Below are 14,053 nucleotides of genomic sequence, written 5' to 3' on the forward strand. Positions count from 1 at the left end.
TTTTATCTCTCAGTATTTATCTCCTAGTATTTAGTATAAGGGCCTGACCTCAGTAGGTAGTCAGTAAAGAAAAAAATGAATTAATTAATTAACCAGGAAGGTAAGCACCTTGCCAGCCATTTTACCTGTTTTAGATGTTTGAAATACAGTCATATATTGAAGAATGACTTTTCCATCAATGACCGACTGCGTATGTGACAGTGGCCTCATAAATTATAATACCATATTTTTAGTGTAGTTTTTCCATGTTTAGGTATGTTTAGATACACAAATACCATTGTGTTACAGTCACCCACAGCATTCAGTACAGTAACATGCAGTACAAGTTTGTAGCCTACGAACAATAGGCTATACTACGTAGCCTACATGTGTAGTAGGCTATACTCGCTAGCTTTGTGTAAGCACACTCTGTGATGTTTGCACAGTGACAGAATCACCTAGCGATGCATTTCTCAGAATGCATCCTTGTCATTAAGAGACGCATGACTGTATATCAAGTGATGGTTAGACAGAAGTACATTTTTGATGTACTGAGACTCGCAGCTAGGGCTCATTTTACCTTAGCTGTTTATAGCATCATCTATTCATGCTGAGCTGTTGTTTCATTAAGAGAGAAAGATCTTGCTGAAAAGAGAAAACCACTTGATATTTTAAAGTACATATTCATATCAATACATTTAAAAATTTTACCTTCTGGATAGGTCTTACCCAAATGCTAAGTTGTTAAACTATTATTTTGTTAGGTAATAGTCCTTTAAGTTGCTATGGTTGTCTTATTTCGTTCTTTGGAAAGTGATTTAATTATAGTGACATTAGCATTTATTTCTCTATATTTGGACTGTTAAATGCTGTTTTGTCATGTTTTAATTTTTTCCCCTGTTGATTGTATAATCTTTGATTAAACTGTCAAATACTCAGAAGAGTCCAATGATGTATATATCCAACCTTGTCAGGGAATCAAGAGTCCCACCAACTGAATTTTCCAGAAAAATGGAAGCTTAATCAACTTTTGACAAACTTTTATTTTTATGAAAGAAATTTTTCTATCCTTTCTACCTCATAGAATAATAATTTAAAAATCTTATTTGTTTCCTGATGAATCAAGGTTGTCATTAAGTACAGTAAAGTTGGGCTGTTACAAAAATAGTAGTTGAGGTGCTGTTAGGTGGCGGTGATTTGCTTCTCTGTTTAATTTTTTGAGACAGATTTTTTTTTTTTTTTTTTGAGACGGAGTCTCGCTCTGTCGTCCAGGCTGGAGTGCAGTGGTGCAATCTCGGCTCACTGCAAGCTCCGCCTCCCGGGTTCACGCCATTCTCCTGCCTCAGCCTCTCCGAGTAGCTGGGACTACAGGCGCCCGCCACCATGCCCGGCTAATTTTTTTATATTTTTAGTAGAGACGGGGTTTCACCGTGGTCTCGATCTCCTGACCTCGTGATCCGCCTGCCTCGGCCTCCCAAAGTGCTGGGATTACAAGCATGAGCCACTGCGCCCAGCCTGAGACACATTTTTTAAAAAGTTTTTCTAGGCTTATTTTTGCCATCTTTATCTTCTCTTGCTGTTCTCATTGAGTCTGCCTCTAGCTGTATGAACTCCTTGCCCATCTCTTTCAGTCTGCTGGTTTTGATCAGATATGGATTGACTTAAAATACATGCACTCATGAAACCTATGACTTTTAGTTTTCAGACATTTGTAAACTGACTGATATGTCTGCTCTCTGGAGTCCCCTATAGAAGTCACTACTTCTTCATTGTACCCCTCTTCCTTTTAGTTCAGCTCAGAAGCCATATTCTCCAGGTTACCAGCTGTCTTCTAAATGAGTTCACTTGTTTTTGACTTCTGAGTGGAATGTTGCTAACATGGGACGTTGAGCATAAAAATAATTCTTTTTTCACTTAAAGAGAAGTCATTTAAAATTCCAGTTGAGGGTGTTTTTATTTATGTAAGGCCTTACAATTTAATGCTTTTTATTTAATTTGCAGGAGTAGCCACTCTATAAAAGAACCAGTATCTACACTTCACCGACTCTCCCAGCGACGCCGAAGAACCTACTCAGTTACAGATTCTTGTAGTGATATTCCTCTTGAAGACCCAGATAGTAAGTGACATAGGTTCTGTCTCTTTCTTTGGCATATTCAGCAAAATTACTGTGGGACTCTGTAATTTGTGGAAATGAAGTATACTGATTGAACATTGTACTTTGTTTCTTTGATTAATTCCTTAATTCAGAGGTAAGCAAACAGCGCTCAATCAATGAAAGCTCATATATCCCCTTACAAACAGATTTGTTATTAACTAAGGAGTGCTGAGGATTGCTTTGTAAATGTCGTATCTCAGATATATATTTATAGAATATCATGATCTTTTACCACCACTATACTTGCACTTAAAAAACATTTTAGAAGAAGGCATGAATTGTTAGCAGGATTCTAGGGGAAAATAAAGGCAAGTTCCAAGTTCATATAAAAGTCAGCATTGTTACTTTACTAAAATACCTTGAAATGGCTAAGGAAAAGAATTTTGTCTGGTAGTCACGGTGAATTATAGTCGCATTCATTCCTGTACCTTTTTCTTCCTTATTAAAGAGGCAGCATACTGTGATTGAATGTTTTTAGGAAAGGTTTTGTGATTTGTGTTAAAATTTTTAAATTTTTCTCTTCAGAGAAGAAGCTTTGAAAGTGTGTCAGAATATCTAGTAAGATAGTAGTGACCATGATTTGCAGTGAACACAAATATAGTCTTATTATTACATCTCCATTAATAGACTTATACTCTCCAAGTCTTTACTATTTCTCAGGAAGCATGTGGGATAGAAACTATGTACAATTTCCAATTAAGGAACAGGTCGTGTTCCAATAGTTCATTTGTAAGTCAGTTGTTTGGAAAACAGATTTTATTTTTCTTGTGGAAATGACATGATAAGTGGTGGTTAGCTCTTTGGATAGCCTGGAAGAGCCCAGTGAATTCATAGTATGGCTGAAATGGGACAAAACAATGGTGTATTTCTAGCATTTGAGTGTATTGAAAACATTGATTAAGCTGGAGTTGTTTTATGTAACCAGGAAGTTGAACAGGTTTAGTTCATACATATGGCAATTTTAAAAAGGATTGCTGGTCATTTTTGGATGATTTTTAGGAGTTGATAGCATCTTTTTTTTAATGCCCACTTTTTTTTTAAACTGAACTAATCGTCTGTTTATTAATATATGGCACTATTCTATGCTCATTAACATTTTGAATTTAAATTGAGATATGGGTAGGGAAATGAAGGAAGGAAACGGGGAAGGGGAAGGGAGAAAGAAACTTTCTTGGGCCAATCAAGCAAGACCTGGAAGAGAAGAGGAGGAGAGGAGGAGGGTTAAAGAGGTTGAGTATGTAAAAAAAGTGTTATCTGAGACAGGTAAGATAGATTCTGATTCTCTTTATTCTTTATGCGTTTTACACATGACTCTTAATCCAGAGTTCATGAAGGAGTTCTGTATGCTACCTTGTACTTTTCTTTAAGTGCAACATCTTTTTTTTTTTTTTTAAGGAGATCATTTGTGTTTACTAAAATAATTTTTTTTAAAGCCATCCATTTTTCTTTAGAATTCTTTTCTTCTAGTTACCCTAGTCCTGAATATTTGAAAACAATTTTCAAAAGATCTAGGTGTACATGCTCTATTATATTTAGCATCCCCCAGTTTAACTGTTTTGGACTGTAACAAAACTAGTCACACACACACACACACACACGCACACGCATACATATATTTCACTTCTCTAGAACATCTTTAAATTAGCAAGTATAGACTAGGTCAGAAATTTTATCCTTAGATTTTTTCCTGTTTATACTATTTTAGTGTTTCAGTTAGCTGACAAAGCAAAGATTGAATTAGTGCTCCTTCTAGAAAGTACATATTTTGCAATTGGCAGTCTTAGTTGAAAGTTGTTACTCAAAAATATTCTTCTTGTGAGATGCAACTGCTTCTATTTTTTTAACAAGCTTTTTCAAAAAGTATGAAAGTAATAAATGATGATGGTAAACTCCAACAATATGAATAAAGGTACAACTGCCTTAGAACAGGACTATGCCAAGTAGTCAGCTGTGTTAACATGGAGTTGCAGCGATAGTTCTGTGAGCTGCATTACAAATGGTGAAACGGGATCTTTCAGTATGAGGTACCTTGTCAGCTGTGCTCAGAAAGTCTTAGAATGAAAAGAGGAATACCTGAATTTAGTCCTCGTTCTGTTACCAATTGTGTGATCTTGGGTAAGGCATGTACCCTTTTATGGGTCTTGTTTTCTTTGCCTAGGAACAAGGAGGATATTAACAGCATTAAAATAGGCTGAAAGGTTCAACATATGCAAATCAATAAATGTAATCCAGCATATAAACAGAACCAAAGACAAAAACCACATGATTATCTCAATAGATGCAGAAAAGGCCTTTGACAAAATTCAACAACGCTTCATGCTAAAAACTCTCAATAAATTAGGTATTGATGGAACGTATCTCAAAATAATAAGAGCTATCTATGACAAACCCACAGCCAATATCATACTGAATGGGCAAAAACTGGAAGCATTCCCTTCGAAAACTGGCACAAGACAGGGATGCCCTCTCTCACCACTCCTATTCAACATAGTGTTGGAAGTTCTGGCCAGGGCAATTAGGCAGGAGAAGGAAATAAAGTCATTCAATTAGGAAAAGAGGAAGTCAAATTGTCCCTGTTTGCAGATGACATGATTGTATATCTAGAAAACCCCAACGTCTCAGGCCAAAATCTCCTCAAGCTGATAAGCAACTTCAGCAAAGTCTCAGGATACAAAATCAATGTACAAAAATCACAAGCATTCTTATACACCCATAACAGACAAACAGCCAAATCATGAGTGAACTCCCATTCACAATTGCTTCAAAGAGAATAAAATACCTAGGAATCCAACTTACAAGGGATGTGAAGGACCTCTTCAAGGAGAACTACAAACCACTGCTCAATGAAATAAAAGAGGATACAAACAAATGGAAGAACGTTCCATGCTCATGGATAGGAAGAATCAATATCGTGAAAATGGCCATACTGCCCAAAGTAATTTATAGATTCAATGCCATCCCCATCAAGCTACCAATGACTTTTTTCACAGAATTGGAAAAAACTACTTTAAAGTTCATATGGAACCAAAAAAGAGCCCACATCGCCAAGTCAATCCTAAGCCAAAAGAACAAAGCTGGAGGCATCAGGCTACCTGACTTCGAACTATACTACAAGGCTACAGTAACCAAAACAGCATGGTACTGGTACCACAACAGAGATATAGATCAATGGAACAGAACAGAGCCCTCAGAAATAATGCTGCATATCTACAACCATCTGATCTTTGACAAACCTGACAAAAACAAGAAATGGGGAAAGGATTCCCTATTTAATAAATGGTGCTGGGAAAACTGGCTAGCCATATGTAGAAAGCTGAAACTGGATCCCTTCCTTATACCTTATACAAAAATTAATTCAAGATGGATTAAAGACTTACATGTTAGACCTAAAACCATAAAAACCCTAGAAGAAAACCTAGGCAATACCATTCAGGACATAGGCATGGGCAAGGACTTCATGTCTAAAACACCAAAAGCAATGGCAACAAAAGCCAAAATTGACAAATGGGATTTAATTAAACTAAAGAGCTTCTGCACAACAAAAGAGACTACCATCAGAGTGAACAGGCAATCTACAAAATGGGAGAAAATTTTCACAACCTACTCATCTGACAAAGGGCTAATATCCAGAATCTACAATGAACTCAAACAAATTTACAAGAAAAAAACAACCCCATCAAAAAGTGGGCAAAGGATATGAACAGACACTTCTCAAAAGAAGACATTTATGCAGCCAAAAAACAACATGAAAAAATGCTGATCATCACTGGCCATCAGAGAAATGCAAATCAAAACCACAGTGAGATACCATCTCACACCAGTTAGAATGGTGATCATTAAAAAGTCAGGAAACAACAGGTGCTGGAGAGGATGTGGAGAAATAGGAACACTTTTACACTGTTGGTGGGACTGTAAACTAGTTCAACCATTGTGGAAGTCAGTGTGGCGATTCCTCAGGGATCTAGAACTAGAAATACCATTTGACCCAGCCATCCCATTACTGGGTATATACCCAAAGGATTATAAATCATGCTGCTATAAAGACACATGCACACGTATGTTTGTTGTGGCACTATTCACAATAGCAAAGACTTGGAACCAACCCAAATGTCCATCAATGATAGACTGGATTAAGAAAATGTGGCACATATACACCATGGAATACTATGCAGCCATAAAAAATGATGAGTTCATGTCCTTTGTAGGGACATGGATGAAACTGGAAACCATCATTCTCAGCAAACTATCGCAAGGACAAAAAACCAAACACTGCATATTCTCACTCATAGGTGGGAATTGAACAATGAGAACACATGGACACAGGAAGGGGAACATCACACTCTGGGGACTGTTGTGGGGTGGAGGGGAGGGGGGAGGGACAGCATTAGGAGATATACCTAATGCTAAATGAGGAGTTAATGGGTGCAGCACACCAACATGGCACATGGATACATATGTAACAAACCTGCCCATTGTGCACATGTACCCTAAAACTTAAAGTATAATAATAATAAAATTAAAAAATAAAATAGGCTGAAAAAGCAATAGTTAATTAATAAAGATTAAATTCAATTCAGCAAATATTTATTGACTGCCTATTATGTGCCAACCATGATTCTAGCAGTGAACAAAACAAAAATCTCAACTTCAGGCAGTTTCATCATTTATCTCATGAATTCTGATGTTTCTCCTTGTGACTGTTGATACTCTAGTCTAAAAGTTAAGTTTTCCTGTATGAAACAAACAAGGAAATAAAAAATTAGCTGGAAGCTAAAGGAATTTCATGTCCCTGAGTAGGAAATTTAAAATGTTCTTTCACAGAGGACTGGAGTTAATATTGACAGGATGTTTAACGTTTTTGCCAATGTCTTCATAGGACCTGTTCACTGTTCAAAAAATACACTTAATGGAGATTTGGCATCAGCAACCATTCCTGAAGAAAGCAGACTTATGGCCAAAAAACAATCTGAATCGGAAGATACTCTTCCATCCTTCTGTTCCTGAAGAAACAAGTGTCCAACTTCCTCTAAGTATTGCTATGCAAAAGCTGCTGTAATTAAACTATTGTTATAGGGAGTAGTTTTTTCCCTTAGGACTCTGCACTTTATAGAATATTGTAAAACAGACAAACAAGAAAACAAACCACATACTTTTGAAGTGTATTTTATCTTTATATAGTTTGTTTGCAAGAGTATTTTCCTAATAACTTCACAGTGTAAATGTGCATCTTTTTTTTTTTTTTTGAACAAATGATGGTGTAACATTTTGACATCCATAAGGACAAATGTAGATATTTTTCTAAAAAACTGTGAGGGGACTGACAGCTTGGTTAGGATGTATTGCAGCTTATAAACATGAAATCTTGTAAGGTTTCAGTTTGACAGAAGTGTGATATATGTAACTTGTGCCATGGACCAAATGGTCACTTTACCACAGCTAAAAATGAGTTACGATAGCAGCTTGATGGTGATTGTATTGTATTCCTTTAATCAAAAAGGAAACACAATATTCTAAGTATCTTTAGCCCAAATACCATGACGTATTGAGCATCTTTAAATAACCAGACTGTATTGTCCTTCATATGTGAAGTTGACACTACTGATTTGTCAATACCAAATTTTGGGTTAAAGTGTTTAATTTTTATTTATTTATTTTCTTGTTGCCTCAAAAGATGATTGCATTCTAACTTTTCTGACCTACCAAATTTAAGATGTGTATACATTGTTCTTTATGTTGTTCTAGAAAAGAGATTTTAATGCTGTAGTGACTTTGCTCACTTACACCAGAGAAATAAACAACTTTCAATGGAAGAGGATTTTAGTGCTTTTTTTTTCCTAAAATAGATATTAAGCTGCTGTTGTAAAGTATTGTTTGTAACTCTTTCCAATATCTAGAGACATTTTTATTTATGAATATTTATACAAAAAGGAATTCTGTCAAGATGACTGCTCTATATCACTTGAGAATGGCATTATTTAATTAAAGAACAAATAGCATTTTTTGGTAGTGCCTGTCCATACCTATTGTCATTGTTTGCCTTGTAATCTGTTTTTTTGAATTCATTTTGGGCTGATAGTTTTGTTTAAGGTTTTGGATAAGGAGCACTTTAAAACAAACTGGTGTGTTGTTTTTAAGTTAATCATATGTTTAATAAATATGTGGTTTTTGCATTCAAACACATCATATAATACATTGTATTTTTTACATTCATTGATATTCTGTCTAATCTTTATTAGGCACTAATATAATTCTACTGGATTTGAGTTTGTTTGTATACTTAGGCCTGCTGGTGAAGACATAAATGAAGCATACTTTTTGTTGCCTGTGAGCTTAGAATGGTGTGGCCTATTTCATTTTATTTCAATTTCTCTTGTAAGTTTATGTGGGATATTTTAAAATAATTAATATTTGGTATTTATTTAAAAAAACTGTAATTATAGGCCTTCCGTCTTAAGTTTAAAATAGACATAAACAGTCTATACATTAATATGTGTTTGGGTAAACTGTATGCTACTTAAAGTGTTTGTAATTTTAAATAGCACACAGGTCATCAGACTACTCTATATTCAGTGGAGTCTTTACCTGCTCATAAGTTGTACTTATGTCTAATTTGAAAAAAAAAAAAGTTTGATAATGTAGTAAGTTATGATGTTGAGCAGGTAATCAAGTTTTTCTTTTTTTTTTTTTTTTTTTTTAAATTTTGTAGTAAGAACTTGCACAGTATTAAGACCATGAAGGTCAGGGTGCTATTGATTGGGAATTTTTTCTGGTAGTGAATTTTTTTGAAGTAATAGGTTTATAGTGAAAACACCATAACAAGCTTTTGAACTTATAGAAAATAATCACATCCATTTTCTGTTGCTTTACCCAAATAGATGGGTTCGTGAAGAGTTTTCTGTAAATATTTAAAAAATACAATGCAATTATTTCTGGTTTCTATCATTTTTTCCCCCTTGAAACAGGTCCTTGAACAGGTTTGCGGTATCCCTAAGTATGTCTTTTGTTATGACTTGGAGCCACTTTTTGTTGTTATTGTTAGGAACCAAACACATCTGTGAAATCATTTTTTTGTGGGAGTATAAATATATCTGGAATTATATCCAGGTTTTGATCAGTGAATTGGTAGCATGAGGAAACCTATAAAGCTTAAGGGAACCTTGCATTTTGAGGAGTCTTTTATTTTCAAGTGTGCCTGACTTTTTTGAATTTTAAGAAAAAGATGAACCATATAACAATTCTGTAAGAATTTTAGCTTGTTAAGTTGTTCTATACTTTATAGAAAAATTATTGGTTATTAGTTATTAGTAGTCCCTTTTTTGCTTTGTCTAGGTCATGGGGTTATTGAGAAACATGAAAAGTTATTGAGAAATTTGGAGGTTCTCTTGGCAGCCTATCAGTGATCTTCTAAGCAAAAGCAGTGCTTGTTTTTCATTTCAAGTGCTTGCTCACTATTCTTTGGGAATCGCAGGCCTCCATGACTAAAGGGATTTTGATACAATTCTTTTATAAATGAGCTGAATTTGAATTTTCTTACATCATGTGGGATTATTGCATGATCTTCAGTCAGGAAAAGTCCAGAAATGGATGCTGTTGCTTAAACTTAAATTCCAAGGCAGGAGATAAGAGTATCTTCATTTCCACAGATGCCCTAGAATCTTTGACCTTGAATTGTAGTTTTTCAGTATGTATTATCACATTTAGAAATGTAAAAATCACAAGATCTCAGGAAATGTGTCCTTGTAATATGTTAATACCAGACTACTGTTTAGACTAATTCCATATACATGATAATACCATTAATTTGGACTCCGCTAGTTCTTTTATTTAATAAGGCACCTCTAGGTCTGTATTTTGAGCCTTGCGCTGGCTACTTGGTACAGAGGGAGTGTCCTGGCCTGAAAGAAAGCCAGATTAGGCTGCAGGAGCTCCTTTGAGGAGGTCTCTCTTTTAATAACCCCGGCAGGTAAATGAATGGTAGGTAGTTGGTAGATAGGCCTTCTTGTTCATGTCTTTCTGTCTCCCCAATCCACTCTTTGAATTCATGTTGAATTCTTAACTTGAAATTCTGTTTTTTTTTTTTTTTAATTTTAGCTTTCTTTTTATTAAACTAGCTAATGTACATAGTTTGAAAAAATCAAATAGAACTAAAAGGTTTATAGTGAAAAAGTGTAGTTCCCTCTTCCCCAATTTAGCATTCCAAAGACAAACACTTGGAACTCTTAATGGTTTTTGTTAGTATTTACCTTCCTGTTTGAAAATGTTATACTACTTTTTCTTGACTTATCAATTTCAGAAACAGTTTCTCGAATGCCTTTTATGGTAGACAGGATTTACTTTACTTAAACTCTCCACCTCCCACATTTTTCTTCCCCCACCCCTCCCAAAATAGATTTATATTCACACAACTTTTTGTTAGAACAAACTTTTTGTTAAATAGATAGACATAAATGTAGTTCACTGATGTACCACATGGTTAACTATCATTATTTCCTTTTTACTAGAATGTTATTTTTTCTGGGGTTGGTATTGCCTGATTTTCAAATTTGCTTAGTTTTTAATGTACCTGTCACAATGACTATCCAAAGGCTTAAATGCCAAAAAACATCAGATAATCGTATCAATTCCCTTTACTTAAAAAAGTTTTTAAAAATATTTTGTCATCCTTTCAGGACATTTCTTCCACAGTCCTTCGTCTTCTGCCATTTGTACTGTTGCCCTCCAGGCCTGTTCCATGGTTCAGCAGTCATTCTGAAACTCCCTTTATTTTGTAGTCTCACATTAGGTTTTTTTTTTTTTTTTTTTTTTTTTTTTTTTTTTTTTTTTTTTTTTTTTTTTTTTTTTTTGGCAAAGCTCCTCCACCAGTAACTTCCTAAGAAAAGGTGCATAGAAAGTAAAGATTTTAAGGCTTTACAGGTCTGAAAATGTCTCTACTCTTGATTGGTAGTTTGGAGTCTGGAAAATAACATTCTTTCAGAATTTTAAGGGCAACATTTCATTGTCTTAAGGCATTTAGTTTTTCTATGAAAATTCTGATACTATTCCTTTACCTGGGATCTGTTTTTACACTCTGTAAGCTTTTAGGAACTTCTCATTACTTCTGATGTTTCGTAATGATATGTGGGTCTTTATTCATTCATCCTGGTGGCTACTTGACTTGGTGGAATCTTCCAATTTAGAGATTTGTCTGCTTCAGTTCTGGGTGTGTGTGTGTGTCTGTGTGTTATCTTCTTGACAGTTTTCTCTCTTCCATTTTCTTTGTTCTATCTTTCTAGAATTTCTGTTATTTGAATGTTGGACCTCCCAGAGTTGGATCTCCTCTAAATTAAAAAAGCTTTTTCTCTGTAGTTCTTCCTTAAGTTATGTTATCTTTGTTCTTTTTGTTATCCTCCAGCTCTTCTATTGAATTTTCTTTATATATATTTTAATTTCTAAGAGGTCTTTTTCTGTTTCATTTCATAAAAACCTATTTTTATTTTATACATATAAATGTTTCCCCATATCTCCCTGAGGATAAAATTAAGATTTTTTTCTTACATCTTTCCTGTTTCTTGAATGGTTCTCCCCCTCCCCCACCATGTTTCTGTTTTCTATTTATTTGTTTTGGGCTCTTTCATTCTGAAGCCTTTCTTAGAAATCATCTATTCATATTAGTTATGTATTAAAAAGCTAATGTCGTAGGTCTTTATGTGTGGGCAGGGTTTATAAGTTGTCTAAAGGGCCATCAGGTAGAGAGTTGGCCTTTTCTGTTGAGGTCCACTAAATTTCAGTGGAGGTCTTCTCTTTGGGGCCAGCTTCTTTAGAAAACTGGGTCCTGATAGTAGGGTAAGAAAAGACAGCTGAGGACCCCAAGGTTTATATGATGACTTTTACTTAATCCCTCTATCTTCAGCCTCTCTCAAGCCCATTCGGCTGCACCCCCCTAATCCTCCTCTGGCTGCTGACCCTCAGGTTCAGTTTTTCCTGTCAGAGGAGGTTGGCTGTGGAGAGTAGGGGAGAGGACCTGGGTTCCAGTTGCTCTTTATACAGACTTCTTGTCCTGGTTTCAGCCCTATACCTCACTCTCATCTTCTACAATACCTAGTGCTTCCAAGTCCTAAACTTAGTAGAGGTTTGGTGGGGTGTGTTTTCGGGCTTCTCCCTTTTGGGTACTTAGGCTTTAACTTCCTCCACTCTGCTAAGTTAGGTGTCACACTTCCCCCTGGTTTTTATCTGTATAAACTTTGTTAAAATCTCATGGCTTTGTAGTCTGTTCTCTTTGTCGTCTGTTCTCTTTGTGGATTAATTATTTATATTCCTTTAATGTCTTTTTGGTGGTTTGGAGGTAGAGGAAATAAATTCATGTGGTTGGTTTGTATGTTTCACTGGAAGTCTAGATTTAAATTCTAATAGTGTATAAAAAATAAAAATTCTTTAGTATTGTAATTCATTCTAGTGATTTTTAATTCATATGGTTTTACTGTACTACCTACCTCATAGAGTTGTGAGGATTAGAAGAATCAATTCATAAAAAGCAGTTAGAAAAGTGCTGGGCACATAGTGTGTTGAGTAAGTGTTAGCTATTAATATTGTTTACTATCATTATTATTATTACTACTATCAGTTTTTTTTTTTCTGAGACAGGGTCTCACTCTTTCACCCAGGCTTGAGTATAGTGGAGTGATCTCAGCTCACTGCAGTCTCGACCTCTCAGGCTCAAATGATCCTCTTACCTCAGCCTCCCAAATAACTAGGACTACAAGCATGCACCACCACTCCTGGCTAATTTTTGTATTTTTTTGTAGCAGCAGGGTCTTGCCATGCTGTCCAGGCTGGTCTCAAACTCCTGGGCTCAAGGGATCTGCCTGCCTTGACTTTCCAAAGTTCTCAGATTACAGGCATGAGCCACTGCACTCTCCTATCTCTCTCAATTCAGTAACCTGTTTATTCTTGAGTGAAAATGTTTCACCATAGGAAGAATTACTAATATATGGGAAAATCTAGTGTTTGATAATGTTGACCCTACATTTGTTTTTGGACAATCTCTGTCGCCCAGGCTGGAGCGCAGGGGTACGATCTCGGCTCACTGCAACTTCCACCTCCTGGGTTCAAGCAATTCTCTTGTCTCTAGGCTACAGGCTAGGACTACAGGTGCACGCCACCATGCCCAGCTAATTTTTGTATTTTTAGTAGAGATGGGGTTTTGTCATATTAGTCAGGCTGGTCTTGAACTCCTGACCTCAGGTCATCCACTTGCCTTGGCCTCCCAAAGTGTTGGGATTACAGGTGTGAGCCACCGCGCCCAGCCGACCCTGCATTTAACTAGACTTCTATGAAATGTTCAGGTGTTAGGTGTTATCTTTCTAAGAAACATTCAAGCCTTAAGAAATCCAATCAGTAATAGTTACTTTAAAAGTTTTAAAAAGAGTATAACAATTTTGATGTGCTTTTAAGCTTTATTGGTATTGTATTTTGTTTTTATCATATAAATATGAAGTATAGGAGATAAGATAATGCAGATGGTGTTTGTTATGCCTTACCTACCGCCGGTAGATGTAATACTCTTAATACAGAAGTATTAGAGGATTATTAGAGTATTAATACAGGAGTACAGAAATAGTAGATTCCCTTCATCCCCAGTGCAACAGTGTTGGGAGGTGGGGCCTACCAGGAGGTGTTTAGGTCATGTGGGCACCACCCTCATGAATGCATTAATGCCGCTGTGTAAAGGGCTTGTGGGAGTGGGTGAACACTCTCCTGCTCTTCTGCCAAAAGTCTCTCCCTTCCAAAGGACATAGTGTTCTACATGGTGTTGGAAGAGAGAGACCCAGCCCTAACACACCAGTGCCTTATCTTGGATTTCTCAGCCTCTAAAACTGTGAAAAAATAAATTTTCATTCTTTATAGTAAATTCCCATCACTGTATCCATAACCTCTTGTAA

The 14,053-nt window shown here is 35.8% G+C and overlaps 1 protein-coding gene across 4 annotated transcripts in view; it reads left to right on the forward strand.

Annotated features, from left to right (window-relative positions):
* Nucleotides 1-14,053, forward strand: part of PLEKHA3 (pleckstrin homology domain containing A3) — a 53,331-nt gene that overhangs the window by 18,525 nt on the left and 20,753 nt on the right. For 2 of the 4 annotated variants that reach the window (XM_063644814.1, XM_063644815.1), the window contains exon 7: nucleotides 1,981-2,096. In XM_063644814.1, the coding sequence (XP_063500884.1) occupies nucleotides 1,981-2,096 (116 nt within the window). Of the gene's footprint in view, nucleotides 1-1,980; nucleotides 2,097-3,248; nucleotides 3,518-7,011; nucleotides 10,985-14,053 lie in introns of those variants that run through there. The other 2 variants (XM_055289876.2, XM_055289875.2) reach the window with 2 other exon arrangements.

The sequence above is a fragment of the Symphalangus syndactylus genome, chromosome 8, assembly GCF_028878055.3.
Source record: "Symphalangus syndactylus isolate Jambi chromosome 8, NHGRI_mSymSyn1-v2.1_pri, whole genome shotgun sequence".
Taxonomy (NCBI): Eukaryota; Metazoa; Chordata; class Mammalia; order Primates; family Hylobatidae; genus Symphalangus; species Symphalangus syndactylus.